General features: G+C 34.1%; 1 protein-coding gene across 2 annotated transcripts in view; it reads right to left on the bottom strand.

Moving 5' to 3' along the window:
* Positions 1-24917, bottom strand: part of SPOCK3 (SPARC (osteonectin), cwcv and kazal like domains proteoglycan 3) — a 495328-nt gene that overhangs the window by 51822 nt on the left and 418589 nt on the right. For both annotated transcript variants that reach the window (XM_086703919.1, XM_025921544.2), the window contains exon 7: positions 3239-3358. In XM_086703919.1, coding sequence (XP_086560045.1) covers positions 3239-3358 — 120 coding nt within the window. The remainder of the gene's footprint in view (positions 1-3238; positions 3359-24917) is intronic.

Genomic DNA, 24917 nt, shown 5'->3' with positions numbered 1-24917 from the left:
GCCCTAATAAGAAGAGACCCCAGAGAGATCTCTCTCTCACTCTGCCACGGGAGAAGATGTCTGTCTACCAACCAGGAAGATGGCCCTCACCAAGAATCCAGTCTGCTAGCACCTTGATGTAGGACTTCCCAGCATCCCGAATTTGAGAAATATCTATTATTTGATCCACCTAGCCCATAGATAGTATCTTAATATAGTAGCCTGAGTTGAATAAGTAATTTTATTTTGTTTTGCTGTATAAAAGTTCCCCCCCACTAATATTTTGTTTTCAAATTCACTGCTAATTACGGAAATGAAAATTAGATTTACAATGAAATAAAATAGCATGCTAAGCAAAATGGAAAAGTTAAAAAGAATGGCAATATTTTTTGCTGCTAGGGATAAAGGCAAAAGTGAACTGTCATGTTTTGCTGTTAGAAATTAGAAATACCAGGGTGCCTGGGTGGCCAGTCAGTTGAACGGCTGAATTCGGTTCAGGTTATGTTCTCACAAGTTCAAGCCCCACTTCAGATCTTCTGTCCCCTCCCCAACTTATGCTCTCTCTCTCTCTCTCTCTCTCTCTCTCTCTCTCTCTCATTCTCTCTCTCATTCTCTCTCTCATTCTCTCTCTCTCACTATCTCTCTCAGAATAAATAAGTAAACTTAAAAAAAGAAATTATAAATACCCTAAGATTTTTGCAAAGCATCCTAGCAACGTCTATTATGATTTATCATTTGAAATGCATGCACATTTTGACCCAACACCTCCACTTCTTGGAATCTTTCTTAGAAATAAAAGCATAACGATCAATTGCAGAATTGATTGTCATGCAGAAAATAATGGAACAGTACAAAACTATTCTTAGGAGAAAAAGTGATTGATTAAATTGTGGTATACACAGACAATGTAGTATTTTGACTTCTTCTCTGTTTCTTCCATTCATTAATTCTATTCATTTTTATTTAGTTAGTACTATGTGTCAAACTAGTCTGTAATCTGATAATACATTGGTAAATAAAGATCTTTGCCTTCACTGAGTTCACAGTCATCTAGTGGGGGAGGGGGGGAAGAGAGAGAAAGAGAGAGAGAGAGAGAGAGAGAGAGAGACAACAAATAAATAAGTAGATTATTGCTATGGTAGTGAGAAATGCTATGAAGGAAAAATAAAAATAGAAAGAAAACAGGAAATATAATATGAGTGGATTGGTTCACAAATTAAATATGATGAAATCAGGAGAAAACTCACTTGGATGATGTACAGATCTGAGGAATTGAGGGAGTCAGCCATTTTTCTTCTAATGATTTGTCTTATGTGTTCTAATGGAAATTTACTCCTAGTTGGCCTCTGACCATTTCAAGTAGTGTAAGTAATCTTAGGGCCGCCACTATTTCATTTACTTTCCAAAGATATTCAACTACCTAAGAGGTTCTTGTAATTAACCCACTATATTAGGAGTGTGTAATTTTTTGAAATAAGAAGCTAGAATGAGAAATAATATTTATAAATGTGTACATTTAACCAGGCACTGTGCTGAGTTCTACAAGCTCTCCTTTTTTTTTTTTTTTTATTTATTTTTTTAATATATTTGTGAGACAGAGAGAGACAGAGCATGAGCAGGGGAGGGGCAGAGAGAGAGGGAGACACAGAATCTGAAGTAGGCTCTGGGCTCTGAGTTGTCAGCACAGAGCCAGATGCGGGGCTTGAACTCATGGACAGTGAGATCATGACTTGAGCTGAAGTAGGAGGCTTAACCGACTGAGCCACCCAGGCTTCCCTACAAGCTCTCCTTTTATCCATCTCCAAATATGGGTGAGATCACTAGTCTGAACTCAAGTTCAAAGGAGAAATTTGAGAGCAAGCAGTAATTCAAGTATGAGAATTGGTAGGATAGGTGTAGACATGAATTTTAAAAGATCAATATGTAAGCATCTGAAATAAACTCAGTTATGGGGTGGTTACCCCACCTCAGTTATGCTTACTTCATGAATATAAAGACTAATGTATTCTGTTGTTTCTATTAAGACTTGTCCTTTTGCTTACGCTGAAGTCATCCAAAAAGTTGACATCTGCCAAAAATGTAATCAATAATTCCAAAGACCAACCTGAAGAACACTCTTAAAGAGTAGGGAAAATACTATAATTTCTTTCTGAAGTTCATAAGAAGAAACATAGACAGTCATCACACATTCAGATAAAATTATTATGTCTATCAGTGATAGCTTCATTAGTTTAATTAAAAAGAATTATTGAATTATTTAAGAACATATATAAGACTCATAAATAGAAAAGTTTGGGACTGTGGAAAAATTCGTTGATGAAAAGAAAAAAAAATAAGGCATTTTAGGAAATACAATTATGGATAATCATGCCATCTATGATGTTATTTTGTCAGAAACTGCTATTTCAGGACTGCAAGGGAGACTGAATGGGTCATGTCACCATGAGAAAAGAAGGGCACACACTTGGGACTTTGTCAACTACAAGGTGCTGCTTCTAATCACTGACCTATCACTTCTTGTATTTAAGAGCAAATATTTCAACTTTGATAAGTTCCCCAAATTAAGCTCATATTTCAATATCTTTCTTTTACCTGTATTAAATATGTAATAAATATTTTTATAAATAAAAAATATAAAATGAAAAGTTCATAAAATTATTCATAACAAGTACTTCTTTCAATTTCCATTTATTATTGCTGAGGAATTAGAAAACACACTGAGGAAATTACACAGATGATAAAAAAAAATCGTATAACGTTCAAATGGCTCTTGCTTTCTTCTTTTTTATGAATCTGATTTGCAGTGTGTCATTGAAGGTATCCTTTTTGTCTACTGATTTGTTGGGTCAAAGTAGAAATGTCTGCAAAGCCATCATGAAAAGCGCAACCTGTGGGACGCATGGGGGCTAATTGTGTCTGTAAAAATCTAAGTAACATTCTTACTTTCATTTCCTGTGTTGTTTCATTCTTTACCACTCCTATCAAAACGCTGAAAAATATTCCTACTCTTTCACTTCAGCTGGAAGTTAATGTTGTCTCTGTGGGGATATTTATTTTTTACCAATAAGGGTTGTCACAAAATGTTTTATTTCCTTGCAAAATACTCTGAGTGTGCTTGGAAGTAATAACAATGTTCTGATATTTGTTCAGCACCTAAGCAAAGAATAAATTTTGAAATATGTGTTTTGATCTAGGTGATTCATTGGAAAGGAAATCCCATATCAAAGACAATGGCACATATCAAATTTAGAAATCTTACTGCTTCTCTCAGGCCGTAGTAAGGCTTTTGTCTTCTTGTTTTGGCTTCCACTTTCATGAAGGGCCTTGAACCAGTCCCGCAGTCTGTTTGCCACTTCCCTGAACTCCAGGTCACTGCATGCTGAAAACAGAAAGAACCAACACAAATCTTGAATAATAACTTAGCACAATGCCAGTGCTAGTTCTCAAATTATCCCAATAAATGAAAAGTAACAATGAGTAAAAAAAGAAATATAACACAATGTTTAAGTATGTTTCAACTTCTTAAAAATGAAAAATATGTGTTTCAAACATAACAAGGTGTAATATGATGATAACATTTTATTCAATAAAGGAAAATTATTCGCGGAATTCTATTTCCACTCAGGGGAATATAGCACTTGATTGAATGTTCTTATTATTAATATCACATAAATTCAGTTATAATATTTCTGTGCCAAACACATTTGACACGGTAACATGGTAGATGATCTGGGGAAATAAAAGGTTGAATATTCAAAGTGCATACTTACACATTTATTATTGGCCATAGCTATTATAATTTGTTATGCATTGGCATATGAAATGTGTGTAGGAATTATCAATTATAAATATATGCTGTCTCTATTCGGTTAATTCTACATGTATTTTTAAGCATAGAAAAAGAAAAGCTATCTTATTTGACATTAGGAAAGATGGTAAAATATTTAACAAAATGATATAAATTTCTACTTTAAGAATAAGGGGTTAGCAAACTTTGACATTTGGAACTTAAATTAATTCCTATTTTTTAAAAAAATACCGTTATCTGCCAATAATTATATTCTTTAGAATAGTCTCTATAATAAAGGGTAGTAGAATATGTTATTTATGTTATCTATGTGTGCATCTATGTGTGTGTGTGTGATTGTGTATGTGAGATATTAATGCCAAAATATGGTATGTCAAATTTAGTCATTTGTTGCCAAAATATTTTGAAAATATATGAAATACTTATTTACATTGTTTAGAGGGCATTGTTACTGTGGGTCTAACTCCTCTGCAATTTCCTGAACTGACAAGCATTCTTCAATAGTACTCTTGTTCGTTTGTTAAAAATAAGTAATTCACATGCTGATTTATAAATGTTACATTACATTTACTATAAACTATATACATTATACCACTATGTGTATTATATATAATGGACCATTTGTAATAAAATACAAAAAATATAGTATAATATAATGCAATATAATTTAAGACCATTTCTTAGTATTAAAGGGAATAAAATTCCAGATTAGTAGGGCCTTCCAAGTACCTAGTAGGGTGGCTGATTCATACTAGCAAAGCATTGTGATATTTTAGAACAATGGAGGCAAAAATGAGATCCCACAAGCTGCCAAAGGGAAGAGTAATAAACATTGTCATATACAAGAAACAAGGATTCAGAATGTCTTAATTTTTCGTTAGTGACATTGGCAGTCAGAAAAACAATTGAAAAATTGCTTTGTATTTTAAACTGAGAATCCCATTTCCAGGAAAATCAGGCGAGAGAATAAGCTAGAGAGATCTTCTAATTTACGAGATTAAAAAAAAAAAATCTTTCTTTAGGAAGCTACTGGAGGATGTGATACACCAGAGAACCAAGAAAGAGGATGGTCAAGACACAGGAAATAAAAGATTTAAGAGGTGGGGCAGGGGGAAGGGATTTTTAGGGTAATGGTAGAGTCCCAGAATGCACGTGTTGTGCCAAGTGTAGAGGCAGATGGTAGTAGGTTTGAAAATCCTTGGTCAAGGGCAGAGCAATGTAAAGAATTCACCGCTATCCTTTCATCCGGGGAAAACAGTGAGTTATAGTGAATGTCCCAGAAGACATCACTTTACAGTTAGGATCTACAATGGCTGAGACTCAGTGATAAGATAGTATATAGTACACTCCTAATATTATTATTTACACTCTAGCCTGCTATCTCTGTTTAACTAAGCATCTAGGCAACAGTCTCCTGCTATAAACTGTCACACTAAAGAAAAAAAAAGCCCACTGAAAAAGAAGAATTCTTCTTCATATCCGTGTATGCATCACATATCTCTCTGGAAGAATATACAGAAAGTGACCAAGACTAATTATCTCTAGTTAGAGGAACCAGATGAATATAGGGAAGTGGTGTAAGAGAGTCTTATTTTTACCATTCATATTTTTCCCTTTTGATTTGTGTCTATATAGCTGTATTAATATTCAAATTCAAATTCAAATTTCTGTAAAAATTAATGACCATGAATTAATGCTTTACCTAGCAATTCCTTTTCTTAAAAATTATCATACAGTATACTACATATATATCAACTAACTTAAATTCTACCATATTATTTTACCAGCTCTCTTACAATAGCAAGTGTGTTAACAAAACTGTCAATCAGCAGTGGCCTGGTGAGATTATTCAGGTACATCCATCCAAGGCAGCTTTATAAATCATTAATAATGCTTAGAAGGTCATTATGTACTCATATAGACCTCAACCACAATATAGGTGTTTTTTTATAAAAACAAAACAAACAAAACAAAAACATAAGGAAGAAAAGTATATTTAGTATGCTTCCATTTGCATAAAAAGGTAGGAAAAGTGCATTTGTTGATATATGTTTAAAATATCTCTGGAAATACACATAAAAGATTGAAACATTGTCACCTCTGCAATGAGAATTGGATGGCAGGGTCATAGATTTCCGGGATACATCAATATATGTACATTCATATTTTTAAGAGTTACAGCATATTCATTACCTACTTTAAGCAAATGAAGATTTAAAGATGAAATTTAGTTCTTTATTTCCTTGGTCTATCTTATGTTTTTTTCTCCCATACTGGACCCAGCAAAGAGCAAAGTTTTATCCAATAAAATACCTGCTAAAGAATGATTAAGTTTGAACAGATTGGTATATATTTTCTTTTCTTGTGCTTGTAAATATAGCACTTATTATAGCATTAATATAGTATTAGTACAGCACTTTAAAAATTTTACCCAAATATGAAACATCATATATATTTATTGTGTATCACACGCACCTTAACTCATTTCTTTCTCTTTTTTTAAATTTTTTATTTATTTTTTTTGAGAGAGTGAGAGAAAGTGAGCAGGATAGGGGCAGAGAGAGAGAGGGGAGAGAGAGAATCTCAAGCAGGCTCCACACTGTCAATGCAGAGTCCAACATGGGGCTTGAACTCACAAACCATGAGATCATGACCTGAGCCGAAATCAGGAGTCAGATGCTTAACCAACTGAGTCCGCCCAGGTGTCCCTTAGCTTAAATTTCAATATAAGGTTATGCATATATTGTAATGAAATATTTTAGGACTTAAGAATCCTGCAGTAATAATTATAGTAATAATAAATATAATAATATAATATAAATTATAAAATATAACAATGATAATAGCAGCTAGCACTGCATACTTACTGCTATGATTACATTTATTAACATGTTTAATCCTTATAGAAATTCTATGAAGATTATATTGGTATTGTGTCCATTTAAGTGTTAGGAAATTGAGGCATTGAGAGCTGTAGAACTAACTTGCCTGAGGTCATACAGGTAAGTGGCAGAACCAAGTTATGAATTCAAAAATATGGAATTAAGTATCCAAGGTTTAATCCTTATAGCAAACCAATAATAATAACAGCAAGAAAGTGGTACACTCCAACTCAGAAAAACAAGTCAAGCATTTCTTCACTCAAAGCTTATACATTTCCATTTCGGGAAGTTATGATTGTAGTGATGTGAGATGATCATTATTGTATAGACATCATATAACATATATGAAGTTAGCAAAACTTATTTTTAGAAGACAGTAAGTAACACAAAACCTGTATAAATATATCTTCTTGACTTTAAAGGAATCACATGACTTCAAGTCCAATCTTTTTAAAAAAATTTTTTAATGTTTATTTATTTTTAAGAGATAGAGACAGAGCACGAGTGGGGGAGAAGCAGAGACAGAGGAAGACTGAATCTGAAGCAGGCTGCAGGCTCCGAACCTTTCACACAGAGCCCGATGGGGGGCTCGAACCCATGAACCGTGAGATCATGACCTGAGCTGAAGTCAGACGCCTGACTGACTGAGCCACCCAGGCGCCCCTAAGTCCAATTTTTAATGCCAAAAAAAAAAAAGTCACAGAGATCTCACTGAACAATAAGCTACAGTTTATGCTACTACATATTCTGGAGTAGTTAACAAGACCCCCAAATGGAGGCTAGTCAGTAAGACTTCCCTTTTCTTCCTCTTCCTCTCCTCCTACTCCTCCCCCTCCTTCTTCTACTTCTTCTTCTTCATATTTTCTTAGAGAAGCTAACAGCACCATTATTTTTTATAAGTCATGAGTCAAACTGTCCTTGTCACACACACAAAAAGGAAATGGCTAGTTTAAACAATATATAAATATAGCTTTATTTATAGGATGACATTTCTACTTTACTGGCTACCAAATCTTTGAGGCAGACATGTTCCAACTGAAGCAGGACCAGTCAGATCTCACTGTTGAAGTGTCTAAAAGTTGTCAGTGATTTACTACTGTTGATTCCCACAAGGAGTCAATTGATGTCTTTTCTTCATATTCTCCAACAGTTCTACTACATGGATTCTCTTTCTAGAGATAATATCTTGCATTTATACAGCATGAAATGCCTTTAATGAGGTTTTACATTTGATTTTACTATCAAGCCTGGATGATTAGGTAACGGATTATGATAGTTTTTTTACTGCTATGGAAACTGAGATATATAGCCAATAAAGTATATTGACTATTATAACCAATAAAGCGTATTGACTATTATAGCCAATAGTGAACTAAAACAGTACTTGGAACTCACTGATATAATTGTATTTGTAGTCAGGAATAAAAAACAGAATAATAAATCATAATAAACATAGCTTTAAACTAAAATTTTTTAACTTTATTTATTTATTTTGGGGGGGGGTTGTGGGCAGACAGGGAGAGAGAGAATTCCAAGCAGGCTCCACGCTGTCAGTGCAGAGCTCAACATGGGGCTCGATCCCACTAACTACGAGATCATGACTTGAGCTGAAACTAAGAGTCAGATGCTTAACCAACTGAGCCACCCAGGCACCCCTAAACTAAATTTGAATAAGAGAAAAGCTAAGTTTCAATGTAATGTTCTTCAGTTGTGCTAAATTATTAATTAGAACATGGTATTACATATAGAAAAAAACAAGAAGAAAGTTAAGAGATCTTGGAAATTTAAGTTATACATGTATTTATTTGTAGTCACACACATAATCACATATTTAGCAAGACAAAATATTTAATAGAATGGGTGGAGATAAAACCAAAAACAATGCAATAGTGTAAAATAAAAACAATAGAGATTAAAGAGGAAGAACATAAAAGAAAGAATAGAAGGTATGGAGGATTAGTTCAATATTTGATTTACAGAAGTATTTAAAGAGAAAACAGAATTTGAAATTGAGAAAATCATTTTAAAATATAGAAAATACTTCCTATAACAGAAAGAGAGAAGTTTTCAGAGAAAGGGGGACTGCTGAGCTCTTAGGTGAATGAATTAAACATACACATATATAAACACCAAGTCATCTTTTAAAATTTAGAATATGAAATATAAAAAAGATTATAAGAGCTTTCAAAAGAAAACAAAAATAAATAAACAAAAAGCAAGCAAAAGGTTATTACCACAGGCCAAGAATCAGTATCCCCAAAATCATTAGCAATAATGGATTATAGGCAAATGTGAAACAAGCCTTCAAAGTTCTAAGGACAATGGATTTTAATGTAGTATCTCATATCTGTTATTAGTAAGAAAATAGGACATAATAAAGGCATTTTCAGATATGCAAGAACTCAGGGATTTTTGCATCCCATGCCACCATGAGAATGGGCCTCAGCAAAATGAGAGGACATTAAGAAAAGGACATGAGGTTCACAAAAGAGGCACTCCACTCAAGAAAAACTTAGAAGCATACTACTGAAACTACTTGCATAGTGCATCTAAAGATAGAACAGAGCTGATGGACAGTGAGAGGCAGAGTGTGATTTGACAAAAGAGTCTCTAATTGACAACTTGTGAAAAGCTATCATAGTCATGACACAGGCAGTTGGGATGTAAAATGGTAGACTACATTTAAAATTGATGCTAGTAATATTCTCCCTTGAGATAGAAAAAGAATGCATTATTATCCTATATATCCTACCATAAATTATCACTTGCAGTGAACAATATTTACATCATCATGATGCTGTAAAAATTGCTGGTATGCAAATTGACTCTTATAAAGAATTTACAGAAGACTTAACAATTGTTAGAGAAATTAATTCAAGTGATATCAACTTTGGCAATGAATACTCCAATGATAGACACCAGAGAGAGTGGGGTGGGAATGAAGACACAGAAAGGGAGGCGCAGTAATGCTAATGTCCTCGTTTTACAACATGGAGACAAGACGTTCCTATGGAATTGGAAACAGGTGGTTAAATGTTTTTGGTTTTTTGCTAATATTTTTTGCTGTTTAAATTGTAATCAGTGGAACACTAGGAATAGTCATGTAATTATTTTGGAAAGTAGGAGGGAAATGAAATATATTCTCATTTATCAAAGCAGAGAACCTAAAGGTAATGTTTGAAGTTGATAAATAGCCATTTCCCAAATGAGCTAATCACCAGATGGGGAAAACCAGCAAGGCTTAAAAATGGTTAGCTCTATGACCCAGGGGTGGGGATGAGAAGTAGGGAAGGAAGTTGATTGTTGACTCTCATTATAATCCCTTCCATACCTTTTGCCTTTTTAACCAGTAAGAGAGGGTCCCTCCCCTTTCTGCATTGTCTCTCTCCTTCATGGAAACTGCTGGGCAATACTAAATGCATATTGTGGGCATAAGAGCTGAAGGGGGACAATTAACATTTATCAATCATACTTATTAAATCAAACATTGAGGTATTAGTTTCCTTTATAACACCTGTTAGGTTAGAGGATTTGTTGCCTCATTTCAAATCATAGTTATTTGGTGGCAAAGCCGGTACTTCTAATTCAGAACAATTTCTATGATGTCCAACAAGCATCTCTTCTCTGCCAATAAACAATAGAAGATATCAGTGACAGATCTACTCAAGGATACTGTGTATTCAACATTTTAGGCTTCTGACCTTACCAGAGAAAATCACATTTAGTGAGTATTGATAGAAAGATATTCAGAACATTTCAGTGCCTTCCAGAAGTCCAAGACATTTTCCTTTTGGAGGCCCTAACCAGCAGCATACATTAAAAATAATATTTTAGTTATGAAGTCTTTGCAAATATTTTTATAATTTTGCAGGTTGATTTTCTTTTGCCAACAATGAACTCATTTAATTTAAACTTGGCAATGATTTATCTGAAAGCATTGGGCAAAGCAAGAATTCTTGCCAAATTAAAAACCACATACTTCCTGAAATTTAATTGTATTTTATAAATATAAAATTTAAAATTTTATAAAGTTAAAATTTTAAATTTTATAAATGTAAAATTTTAAATTTATAAATATAAAATTTAATGAGGTTGACATGTTTACAACTATTCAACATTTTAGTTTTCATTATTCATTTTTCTTTTCATTTTGTATTTTAGGGACAATAAATATTTTCTCATCTCACTTTCTATCTTTCTTTCTTTCTTTTTTTTTCCCAAACACTTTCATAGGCTCTTACATTTTCGTAGGTACCACACTCTCTGACTTTTACAAAAAAAAATGCTAAAGTGCTCTTGATATGCTTAGGCTGTGATATACGTATGTAATTAGGTCATCATTCATAAAGAAAGAATACTGGTGCCTGTCACTATGAGCTGTTGTTCATGGAAACACTGTTATGTATTAAGAATCTCAGATCTACATACAGACTTGCAGGCAGAGAGGAGGCGCAGGGAGGATTCAGATTGGTAGTGAAGTCCACACTGCAATTGTGTTCTAACTTGCAGAGAATGTTATCAGTTTTGTTCCAATTGTAGGTTTAGCAAACTGATTGTTATCTGTCTCTATTAGGCTTGACTCATTATGCTTTAAACAATCGTTCTCAGTCATCATTCATTCTTGCTAAATATTAAAAATAATCACGGAGCGCCTGGGTGGCTCAGTCGGTTAAGCGTCCGAATTCGGCTCAGGTCATGATCTTACGGTCCGTGAGTTGGAGACCCGCGGCAGGCTCTGTGCTGACAGCTCAGATCTTGGAGCCTGTTTCAGATTCTGTGTCTCCCTCTCTCTCTGACCCTCCCCCATTCATGCTCTGTCTCAAAAATAAATAAACATTAAAATATATATACATAAGAAAACTAAAAAAATAAAAAATAATCACAAAAGGACTCAAACATATTTGGTACCTTCCCCCACCCCCACCCTCTCATACTGTGTGCTTTTGGTTAAGAAGAGTTTTTCCTAAGTCTCTGATTTTCTACGAAGTGAAGAAATGATACACCACCACACTTACTGCTGGTAAATAAAATGATTTGCCATCGCCCCTTCCAAACATTTGAAAGTGCAAGTGATTCTAATCATCTCCTTGATGGCACTAGGTTAAGTGTGAATGTGAATGTGGTACTGTGAACACCCACAGAAAACAATTATTCTAAAGGGAAAAGGATCTAAGTTTGACTTGAGCTGAATATTTCCTTATAAGACCAGGTCTACTTCACAAAGAAAAGTCCAGCCAACGTCATGACCGATGTCTCTCAACATCAACTCCAGTACTCCCATACCATAGGCCATGGTGTCTTGAAGATGTGAAAGAGATTATGTAAGAGAAAAGGCTCCAAAGTGCATAATGTTTAAAGCCTATGAAAGTGTTTGAGACTTGAGAAAATATTTATTGGCCCTAAAATACAAAATGAAAAGAAAAATGGATAATGGAAACTAAATGCTTAAAGAAGAGTAAGGAGAGTTTACTTCTTGTTGAACTCCACATTTAATTATTTGAGTATGGATAATCTATCCTTGAATTATCCTTGTTTTTTATATCTAGCTGTGCCAGCACATAAAGACATAATTAATAAATATTTGATGAATAAATGACACAGATTTCCACATTTCTGAATGGTTTTATCACAAAACCTTATATATTTGCTTTATTCGATCTTTTTTTTTTTAATCCACATTCAGACAAAGATGACTCCAAATATGTAAATATAATGAAATTGCATAACTTTGAAAAGTCTTTCAGCGTTTGTGTGTGTGCATGACATATAGCTTATATCCTTTCAGAATCTCCATCATCTTTTTCTGGGTTCCAGTCACCCTTCATAATGACTGTTTCATGCTAGATTTGAAAAGCCATTTATGAACTATCTAGTTGTTAGAGAATTTAAACTCTGGTCCATATTACGTGATGATGAAAACACTTTAATTTTTTACTTTTTTATAAAGTAATTTTTACAGCAGCATGAAAAATCCATTTTTGATTACCAAAGTAAGAGATGCCAATTTTGTAAACATATACATTTTATAATGTATCTTAATAAGAATAAACATAAAACCATATATTTAACACCACCACCAATAGGTAGTCAACGTCGCAATATTTACTTTGCTTATCTGCTATGTAAATTTTGCACAGCTTGGACTATGTCAGAAAAATAATTTGAAATCTTACTCCTTTGTATTACATATAAAATGATAGTTTTGTTAGGTTATTAAAACATCTGACAGCAAAATATATTGTAGATGCAAAAATTCCATTATATGAATATATAACTTGTTTAAAATTCCCACAAATAAATTTTGTATGTAAGGAATACAGTATTCTAATTTGTGTGCATATAAAAAAAAAGAGGATAAACTTTTATTTAACAAATTATTGCCATCTTTTCTTATTTCCTTTAAAAAATCTTAGAAATGGAGTTACTGGGTCATAGAATATGAATATTTAATGGCTTTTGGTACATACAGACTACTTATTTCTGTAAAACACAAACTTAGCCTCACAAAACACTGTAAACATATTTAACATGTGCACTGTTTTAGTATTAATTAATTAATTTATATTTTAATTTTTGAGAAATGAAGTAGTATAGATATGTAGTGATTTGCACAAACTTAATGAAGGTTGGAAGAGTTCTCCAGCACAAAAATGGCTTGAGTTAACATACTTATCTAGGACAATCTAACTCAAATGAATATAGCATGCATAGTCTATAGAAGAACTTACATCACACAGTGAACGAAAAGATAGAAGATCCCTGAATACCTCCTAGGAATATGTTCATTAAGCTTCAAAGTAAATGCAGTTTCTACATTCTGTTCAATTGTTAATTATGTTTTTAACCTGAAGTCTGGTCAGAAAGCTATTCCGAAGACAGAATGTAAAAATATATGCATTACTGCCTCCAGGGAGACAATACATACAGGAAACACTAAAAGCATCTAAATTAGAGGGGTGCCTGGGTGGCTCAGTCGGCTAAATGTCCAACTTTGGCTCAAGTCATGATCTCATGATTCATGAGTTCGAGTCCTGCTTCGGGCTCTGTGCTGATACCTCTGAGCATAGAGCATGTTTTGGATTCTATGTCTCCTTTTCTACCTGCCCCTCTCCCGTTTGCACTCTCTGTCTCTGTCTCTCTCTCTCTCAAAAATAAACATTAAAAGTTTGTAAAAGGACGTCTAAAGTAGAGAAAATATAAGTTAGAGAAAAAGAGAACATGTCCTGGCTAATAAGTAAATGATGCTGGACACCTTGCAGGTGTTTTAGAATGTTTTCTTCAAGAATCAATAGTTCAAAACCGTATGAGAAAATTTAAAAGCAGAGAGACTGAAGATGTTAGAGAAAGAAAGGACAAGAATAGCACGAACTCAGAAAAAGATCAGCATGTCTCTGACATTTTGAAAAAAAGGAGGATGCCTCATCAAAGAAAATCTGGAAACTTTGCCTTAAATAAAGAGGAACTGAAATTTAAAAGAGAACATATATGTAAATAGAAACGTACACATATACACACAAATGCCTAATTATAGAATAGAATGCAGATAAGTCACATTTAGAGCAGGGTCCAATTTTAAATTATGCCTTTATTAAAAAGCTCAGTTAAAATTTCCTCCAAGCACTGTCACAGAGAGACAGAAGGATTAGGGGAGATCCTCTTAGACAAAAGTAAAAAATCAGGTAAGTTGCCCTCCAAATCCTCTCTGACAAACACAAACATACACAAGCACCCGCCCATATACATCTTAGAGAATGATTCCTTACCAAGGATTATTTCAGTCTGTGTGAGGGGTGCGTTAAAGCCCTACTGAAATTTGTAAGTGATAAATTACAAAAGGGAAACCATGAGTCTTCAACATTGTGATAAATCACACAGTTTTATTAAAACATGAGCTATAATTTCTACAGCCATTAAAGAATATTGATGTCCACAAGTGTATGTGAAACTTTCTGATTCATAAATAATTTTCTTTTTAAGAAGTAGCCTAAGGATTGAGGTGTTTTATTCTGAGAGGCATTCTGTTCAGACATTAGAGGGCACATATTGAATGGATGAGTCTCCAAGCAGGCATTTGGGCAGTAGTAATACATGATTCATTACCTGCTGACAGTCAGCGGCATTTAGGGTTATAAAAAGGGCTCTCTGAATAGCAGGAACAACAAGGGACAGGATCAAGCAACGCAGTAGCATTCTAGGCAGACGTCTTAAAGATGACAAACTTTGTTGGAATATTTAATGTCCTATACAACATGGATAAATCCATTTCTGTTGGGCGAGGAGGAGAATAAATATCAAGTTGTGTCAACGCTTTTGAAACTAAAGCATTTGAACCAATGTATTTGAGACTTCAAATATCTGCTGATATTTTCTATTTTTTAGCTGATAGTTTCTATTAATGGAACATTACACCAATGCATAAACTGATCTTTGATATTTAATAATAATATAACCAAAAGGCTATTTTTATTCCATGACGGGAGTTATTAATTTATATTTCTGGAGGGAACAGTGAGATATTTATGTCACTCATCTAAATATATAAAGAATTATTTCTATTCTTTTATTAAATGCAGATTAACTGAAGAGTTCATCAGAGTGAAAAAGCCTTAACTAACTTTGATAACTACCCCATATTTATTTGGAAGCCACAGACCATGAAGTATTCTATAAAACTGAAGGGAAAATGGGTTTCACTAGTAGCTTCTGTGGGATGAGGGAGTTTTAAGATTATTCTCACTGGTGAAGGGTGGTTATAGCACCCCGCTGTTACCTTCTGTTGGATTTAGGACTCCATCAGATCATATGACTTAAAGAAAATGCTTAGTAGGTATACTGGTTTTCCAGGGCTGCCATAACAAAATATTATAGACTGGGTGGCTTAAACAACATAAATTTATTTTCTCACAGTTTTGGATGACAGAATCCAAATCAAGGTGTTGACAGATTTGGTTCCTTCTAACAGAAGGCATCTCTCCTTGGCTTGCAGATGGCTGCCTTCTCACTGCGTCCCCACATGGTCATCCCTCAGTCTGTGCAAACTGTGTCTTCATCTTCTCTTCTTATAAGGACATTGGTCACATAGGATCAGGACCTACCAATCTGACTTTCTTTCGCCTTAATCAGCTCTTTAAAGACTCTATCTCCAAATACAGTCATATTCTCAGGAACCGGGAACTAAGACTTCTACATTCATGAATTCTGAGGGACACAATTCAGATTGTAACAGTAGACATGCATTGAGCTGATGGCACATTATCACAGTGCCACAGAAAATAATTCAAATACCGAAAACTCCCACGGTGGAGGTTAAAAAGCTCTTCTCAAATATATGTTTACCAGTATATTTAAAATCTCTCTACAGTTCTGTATTTAAAAGTATCACTCACAATTGTATATTGAAGAAAGCGATAAGAAAAGAGAGCATACATTCCCCATTTGTTTCCAAATTGATTTCTAATCACTGCCAGCATGAGAAAAATACACTGATTAAACAGTGTATTCTATTACAGTGCTTTCCCCATGCCTCACAGATCACATTTTTTGTTACATTTTGTTTCATGAAAAAGGATTCCATGGTGAAAAGAGTTAAACACAGAGCTGCAAAAATTTTAAATATATTTATTTTCTGCATAATTTATCAAGAATTTGATTATTCTCTGGGGCTTCGGGGTGGCTCAGTCGGTTAAGCATAAGACTTTAGCTCAGGTCATGATGTTGCAGTTTCTGAGTTCGAGGTTCACACTGGGTTCATTGCTGTCAGCCTGTCAGCACAGAGCCTGCTTCAGATCCTCTGCCCCTCTCTCTCTACCTCTCCCCCACTTGCACTCTTCCCAAAAATAATTAAATATTAAAAAAAAAATTTGCTTATGCTCTCAACCAGCATGTATCTCTAAGAGTGATAAAATGCATTGCACTACCAAAAATTTATTTATTTACTTTACCAGAGCCATATTTTCTTCTGGGCAAAAATGTTCTATGAAGATATATATCTAAATAGATAGAGATAGAGATAGAGATAGAGATAGAGATAGAGATAGAGATAGAGACAGAGATATACATAGAGATATACATAGATGTAAATATAGATATAGATACTTAACAAAAGGTAAAGAATTATATCTATCTTATCTTTTACATGAATGCCTAATCTTCTGCAAAGCACAATTAATAAATATGATAATAAATTGGACTTCAAAAATTATTGGTTGGACAGATGGATGGATAATTAGGTACATAAATGGAAGCTATCGCGCTATTCCATTTTTGTTAATTTTCTTTGAGATTCTTCTTTTGTAGGTCTGGAAATTTTGAGTATTCATAAAATATATTTGACAGTACATATATTTTGGAAACATAATATTACATTATACTGGGTTTTCTTTCCTTTTGGATGATAATTTATGTTCACATATAGATCTACAAATAGTAAAAACAATAGTGCTATATGATTTGATAGATGAGGTGAGGTAATGCAGATCCATTCATATTATTATTTCATCTGATAGACTAATGGATTAATCTTTAATGGCAAAGATAGACATTAAAGGTTGTAGAAGGTTAGACAGTAATCAAAAAATGCATATTTAAACAGATGAATTCCATTTAGGAACCTGCCAAGAACTGCTTTTACTCTTGCATAATATTAATAGAAGGCATGCCTGCTATTACAATCAATTCTAGTAGCCATTAAGAGAATTACTGTAGGGTAAAAGTGAAGTCATAACCACAAAGGTTGGTATACTCAGCAATCATTTGAAATAATAAAAACTAACGGGCTTAGCAAGAGCAACATATATAAATATGAAACAAGTGGAAGAATTTTTAAGTTTACAAAACCCTACATGTTTCAGAAAATCCCTTACAATAAACACTATTTAAATGGTGTAACCAATTTTCTTTCATATATAGCAAAATATATCATCTAATACTGCATTACGATGCAATTGCTGTTCGTAGGAAAGCACAATAAAACATTAATACATCGGTACTCCCTATCCTGGATTCAAAGGTAATTGAGACTTGTAGAAAAGTAGTTTTATTTAAAAGTAGTGTTGATAAAAATGGTTAAATAATGCAATATTGTTAGCATGTATGTATATTTTTCTTAACTACTATCTTATTTCTACTTAAATAGTATGTATATAAGAAATATGGAACAGTTAAATGTATTTAACTTCAATATAATTTGTATCCACAAATTAGAAAATGTCCTTATATAAATGTCTTAAAGTACTTTGTAAGTCTCCAGCCTTTGTTGTGACCACAATATTAAATAACTTAAATCTTTTGATTATCAGCACTGTGTAATGCTACACATTTGAAAGCTTCTTTTTTGCATTTTGCCATAAGTGAATAATTTTGTTTCAAAAAGGTCATCTCCTTGGAGATTGTTTATTTCTTAGGCACTTTACCCATAATTGAGAGGAGTTTCCACCAGATGGAGGATGATGCTTCTATTTTGCATGCAAATAAGCTAAGTTATACAATGGTGAAACTGAAAGGCTATTTGCATGACTTTCAAAGAAATATTTCTGATAAAATAAAATATTATTTTAAAAACCTTAAACACCATTAATCCTATTTGTATCAAATATATGACTGTATCAGGTATGAAAAATTTTATTAAAATTTAAAAATATATGATTATTTGGATTATCAGCATCTTTTATTATGATTTATTTCTCTCAAAGTATACATTACTATGATTGTTTCAAATGCTTGCAACACTAACTAAAGCAAGTTTTAGTAGTATATCTATATCAGATTTGAAAATTAACAAGAATCCAGCCATGTGCCAGACCAAGCATCTGTACTTCATTGTTGAGTGTTTCAAATAATAAACAACTTATTGTAGGTGACACCAGTTCCTTGGAGAATGGAAGGAAGTCACAAAACTCTCAAGGTGCTTCATGACTAGCCACAGGATTGTGATTATGCATAACAACTGAAAGGAGGGGTGCCTGGGTGGCTCATTCGGTTAAGCATCCAACTCCGGCTCAGGTCATGATCTCATGGTTCGGAGGTTCAAGCCCTGCGTGGGGCTCTGTGCTGACAGCTCGGAGCCTGGAGCCTGCTTCAGATTCTGTGTCTCCCACTCTCTCTCTCTCTCTCTCTGCCCCTCCCCGGCTTCTACTCTCTGTCTCTCACCAAAATAAACACACATTAAAAACTAAAAAAAAAAAAAAAAACTGAAAGGAAATCATGGCTGATGGATTCTTGAGGTAAGATGGGTCATACTGTCATCTTCATTATTGGGGTTTCTTGCCTGTTCCAGGTACAGAGTGATTGTAGAAGAAGTCATGCCTGCAGTTATGAGAGCTCCATCATGCTACTGCTATGAATGTTGTATTGTGCCTGCCCTGTGCCCTTTATTAAAGCAAAGTAAACATATAATAAATTAAACCTATTGATCTCATTAATTTGAACATCACTGTGAACTCAGGACTACTGAGGCTAGAAAGCAGAGTGAACACTATACTTAACAATATAGTTTGATTACACTTGCATTTCTGTTAGTTTCATTTCCCAATACTACTGTTTGAGTAGGACATATAACATGAAAAAAAATTAAAAATTAATGATCATCTATTTCAACTGTTACACTCACCAAATGAGAAGGAAAAAAGTTCTTGGTATCTGTATTCTTTCCCAGAAGGTATATACTTTCTAACTCTTGATCCCAGACAGCATTTGAGTTTTATAATATCTCCGTTGTTCTAAAATTTTCTTTCCATGAAAGTTGATAGGATTTTCTTAAGATGTTCTCCTACCTCTTAGTCTTGAATTGTAACTGCTGGCAACTCAGGACCGTTCCTTCCTTCTATATTTTCTAGCGTGAAGCAAGACTTTGAACTGCATTTCCAGAATCCCTACCAGCATGCTTCCATACTAGCTTCCACTCAGCCAAGACTCACACTATATTTGGAATTCAGAAAAGGAACGGTAATGGTATTTTTATTCCTCTAGTAGGAGCAAGCCAACTTAAGAGCTGATACATGTGAGGTTTCCCAGCTGCCCTTCTGAATTTTCTCTTCCTAAAAATCATACTCACCTCTAGTTTATTTTGGTACCCACCATCTCACTACCTGCTAGCTAGAAAAACACAAATCTAGTATCTGCCTTCTTTGACTTTTATTTCTCCAACACTTTCAGTGATATGGCAATATATCATATTACCTTAAAATACCTAGAGTGGTTCAAGTATTTCTTTTTTTTTAATTTTTTTAACATTTATTCATTTTTGAGAGAGAGGGAGAGACAGAGCATGAGCGGGGAAGGGGCAGAGAGAAGGAGACACAGAACTGAAACAGGCTTCAGGCTCTGAGCTGTCAGCACAGAGCCCGCCGCAGGGCTCGAACTCACAAACTACGAGATCTTGACCTGAGCCGAAGTTGGACACTCAACAGACTGAGCCACCCAGGCTCCCCTCTTTTTTTTTTTTTTAATGTTTATTTATTTGAGAGAGAGAGAGAGAGAGAGAGAGAGAGAGAGAGAAGGCATGAGTGGGGGAGGGACAAAGACAGAGAGGGAGACACAGAGTCTGAAACAGGCTCTGGGCTCTGAGCTGTCAGCACAGAGCCCAACATGGGGCTCGAACTCGGGAATGGTGAGATCATGACCTGAGCTGAAGTCGACCGCTAAACCGACTGAGCACCCAGGCGCCCCTGGGTTCAAGTATTTCTAACTGAGCCTGTCTATAAAGTCCTCATGCACAGACAGGGGCAAAATGGGTTCCCTTGGGACTAAGAGTATTTCTGTTTGGCAACATGAAAATCTCATTATTTCTCAAATAGAACAAAGTCATTTTGTTCTCACTTTAACATAAGAATCAGTACAATAGACTATTGATTTCAATGACCTTTTTAACAAGTATCTGGTATTAGTAAATAGATATAAATTTGCTTTGATACAGCCTGCGAGTTTAAAAAACTAGAGCGACAAGAAAACATGGGAATTGAAATGCATTTAGATGAAGTATAATAAAGTTCATAGAGGAATTTTGTTACACATCCCTCATTTATGATGACCTTCAATAGTGAACGATAAATGGATGAACATCAGTAGGCTGCTGTGCCTGGGAAGAAATGTGTACTTTTTCTTTCTTCCATTCTTTCCCTCCTGCCTGACCTCCCCCCCTTTCCTCTTTCTTTCCATCTTTTGATCCTTTCACTACTCTTAGGCAAGCTAATATAAGATGTCATTATGGACAACTGATCGGAAAAAATGAAAATCTTTTGTTAAACAGATTATATACTGTAGTGCCACTTCCTTTCGCTGCATAAGCAATCCTGTAACAGAAAAGAGATAGGGGTCCTCAGAAAAAGAGAGAGGAGATACAGATTCTTGACACATGAGAAGTCATTTTAGGCTCCCAGCTATTTTCTGTGACCTATGTCCTACCTGCGCCAGCACACTTCTGGCAGAACTTCCTAGGAGGTGTCAGAACTACAAAGAAATGCAAAAACCTCAGTAGTTAAGGATTCTAAGGGAACAAAGGGAATGAAAAAGCTAACAATCTCTACCAGGCCTGGAAACAGCCTAAACAAATCAAAGACAATAAATCAGTAGTAAAACTCACAGGGCTGTCTCAGAAGTCAGCAAGACCCTTCACTCCTTACCTGAGATAGGGAGCCCAAGACCCCATCCAGTTTATACTGGCTCTGGAGCAAGTCCTTAGCCCCTTCCCCTGGTCTGTCCATTACCTCTACTTCACTTTGTTTAAATCTCCACCCAAGGGAGAATGCAAGCTTCATCAACATGAGACATATGTTTGACACATTTTCTAAGTCCACATGCCTGTTGCAACCTTATGTCTACCTTTACCTGTGACAACAAAGCTCCCTTCTGAATATTCATCTTAACTCTGAATAAAAGGAACACACTCACCCCCACTCAGGGAGTCATGGATTGGAAATCATTCCCATGATCTTCTTATTTACTGCAAATCGCGTTTCTTTTGGGTGACAACTGCCCGTGTTATAGTCCATACCTATAACTCACCAACAGGCGAACTCATGTGAGTTTGGTTACAGCTATAACTTAATCTTCTTTTTAGGTTCTTATTCTTAATCTAGTCACTTTAGACATTCTCCTGTGTTCACTGTTCATTCTACTCTGGCTAATATGAGAACAAAGATAATAAAGAATTTCACGTGCATTTTGAGAGATATTTATGGTTATTACTTTAACTATTGGCCAATGTGGAGGGGTGTTGAAAGGGAATATGCTTTGAGTCAGAGAGTTAAGGTTCAAATCCCGCTTTCATTTTAGGCAAAGTATTCTCTGGGGTTTATGCTATTGCTTACTCTTAAAATACAGCGAATAACATTATCTCACTTTGTTGATGTAATGAACAATTGACAGAATTTGTGACTAAGAGAAAAGCAGCCCCCAAGAACTGACGACGGCCGGGCACTGATGTTCCTAAGAGTTGGTATGGCCTTATAACTAAGCTGTGTTCTTTCACAGAACAGAACACCACCAGACAAGGCCACTCTGTGACCATGACCGTGCAAGATAAAAAGTGAGACTACTATAACCATGTCTGAGCACAGACAAAAACAAATATTTCCCCATACTACAAAATTGGCCAAATACCCCACTGTCCCTGCCTTTCGTAATATGGAGAACGGCCACAGTTTTATCAATTACAACTTTAGTTTTACTTCCTTCCTCTCATTTTATTGATAACAATTATGAAGCAAAACAAACATGGGATTATGTTCTCTTCCCTCAGTATCTAATCCAGAGCCAAGTCCCAGTTTTCAGAATACTTTCTAAAACCATTTAACACAAGTCCAAAAGTGCATTCTCCTTTATTGCAATGAGACAAAGAACCTACTTTTTTGACTAACCGTGTGCGCTTGACAGTCTTTTGATAGAGGGAACTGACATTGGGATAAAGCTTATAAAACATGGTAATGTATCATTAATGTTAGTTTCATTTAATTTCTCTTCACATTTCAGTCAAGTATATGTGTTGAATGGTTCTTGTTGAGATACTAGGCAAATATTCTCTTCTGCCGGCAATGTCATGGAGATATTAATAGAACCTGTGAATGTGTGTATGTATTGGGGCGGGGTACTTCTTATAGCCATGAAATAGATTTAAGACATTTTAGAGATTTAAACGACAAATCGGGATCCTTATATTTACAATCCGAACTATGAAAATAATCACATGCCCACTGATGAGTTCATAATTTATAAAATTTTATAATTTTATGATTTTATATAAAGCTTCATAGTATCTAACTTTTTAGAAGTATTTCCACATACGATTCTTGTTTTCTTCAGTTACTTGGTCCAATGCAGTTCATGTAAATTTTTAAAAGTTTGTCATTTTCCATAAAAACTCACCTAGGATTTTGACTAGCGTATCATTTATTTCAAAGATCATTTTTTTAAAGTTAATTCCAGTATACTCAACAAACAGTGTTATATTCGTTTCAGGTGTACAAAATCGTGATTCAACACTTCCATATATTACGCAGTGCTCATCATGATAAGTGTCCCCTTAATCCCTTTCACCTATTTAGCCCATCCCTTGTACCCACTTGCCTTTTGGTAACCATCTGCTTGTTCTCTATAGTTAAGAGTCTGGTTTTTATTGGTCTCCTTTTTTCTTTGTTTGTTTTGTTTCCAAAGATCCATTTTGATGCTTCCTATTTGTAGACAGAGAATGTACCCCTACTTATTTTAGTTTTTCTTACTTTCACTATTTTATGTTTTTTCTGCAGTGGTCTTATACATTTTTAATAAAATTCATTTCTAGGTATCCGATATTTCTCGATACCATTTAAGTGATAACACCTAAACTTTTATTTTCCTTTTAGTTCTTATAAATAAAAATAAAATTGGCTTTGAAATTATATAAGCAGTCTTTCTCAAATTCAATTATTCATTTAAAAGATGTCTTCCAGATTCCTTTGCATTTTCAATACATATTCACATTGTCTGTGAAGAAAAGAAGTTTAACTTCTTCCATTCTTATTATTCCTTTTATTTAACTGTGTGGAATTACTGTACTTCTAAGATAGTTGGATGAAATATTGAATGTATGTCATTATAACACATCCTTGTCAAGTATCCATTCTAAAAAATAATGTGTTCAATATTTTACCATTAATAATATGTGCGATAGACCTTTTTATAGAAGAACCCTATCAGATTAAGGAAGAGAATTTTATCATGAATTTATGAAAATTTTTTTGTCATAAGTGGACATTGAAATTGAATAGTTTTTTATTTTTTACTAAATAATTTTAAGCATGTGATTTTAATTTTTTTATTGTTATTAACAAAACTGATTTAGGCATTTTATAATTAAGGCCATGAATGAGAAGAACCTATTAATTTCCTCGTCATGCTTTTTATCAAGGTATTGTTGGACACATAAACTGGGGAGTGCTACTTTCTTTTTCCTTTTATCCAAAAGTGGATAGATAAAGTTAGTAGTATTTTTATTTTTCCCTATATATCAGGGTTTAGATTTTATTTTGATTGGATTATTTAAATTTCCCTTCTCCTCTTTTGTCAATTTAAGTAAGAGTTTTTTTTTCATTGCTGTTGTTGTTGCTTCAGTGTTTGTCCACTTAAGCTTATTTAACAATATTCAAATGTATTAACTGAAAAATGTTCACTTCATTATATTTTTATTTTGTGTTGGCTGATATAAAGTCTCTTCTTTTATTCATGATATTTACCTATGCATTCACTCTGTTTCCCTTTCAGATTATCATTTGTTTTAGTATTAACAAATACCCAGCTTTTGCAATCTCTTCAATTTTTTTCAATTTTATGTTATATTCATTTATGTGCGTCTTTATTATTTCCTCCTTATTTCCTCCTTATTCGTTTGGTTTAATGTGCTCTTTTAACTTCTTGAGATAGATGGTTTGATTATTGATAATTCTCATTTTCTTCTTGGTTTGATATATATATCTCAAGTTAAAGATTTCTTTCTAAGAACTGACTTAACTTCATCCCATAAGCTATAATATTTACTGTTTTTATTATCATCTAGTTTTGTAACATTTTACTACTATTGTGATTTCTTCTCTGATCTGTACACTATGTGGCAGTAAAGGTATTTTTTTAATGCTTAAACATGTAAGGAATTATAATATAATCCTACATATTGATTTCTAACTACATTGTACTATGATTGGAGAGCATAGGATGATTCAGGGAGGACTGTGGTGGAGTTAGTTGTGTCGAATGCTACAAAGAGATTTATAAGGTAAGAG

This window comes from Puma concolor, chromosome B1 (assembly GCF_028749965.1).
Source record: "Puma concolor isolate L17-30 chromosome B1, mPumCon1.1.hap2, whole genome shotgun sequence".
In the NCBI taxonomy this organism is placed as follows: domain Eukaryota; kingdom Metazoa; phylum Chordata; class Mammalia; order Carnivora; family Felidae; genus Puma; species Puma concolor.
This window is presented reverse-complemented; position numbering and strand designations above follow the sequence as displayed.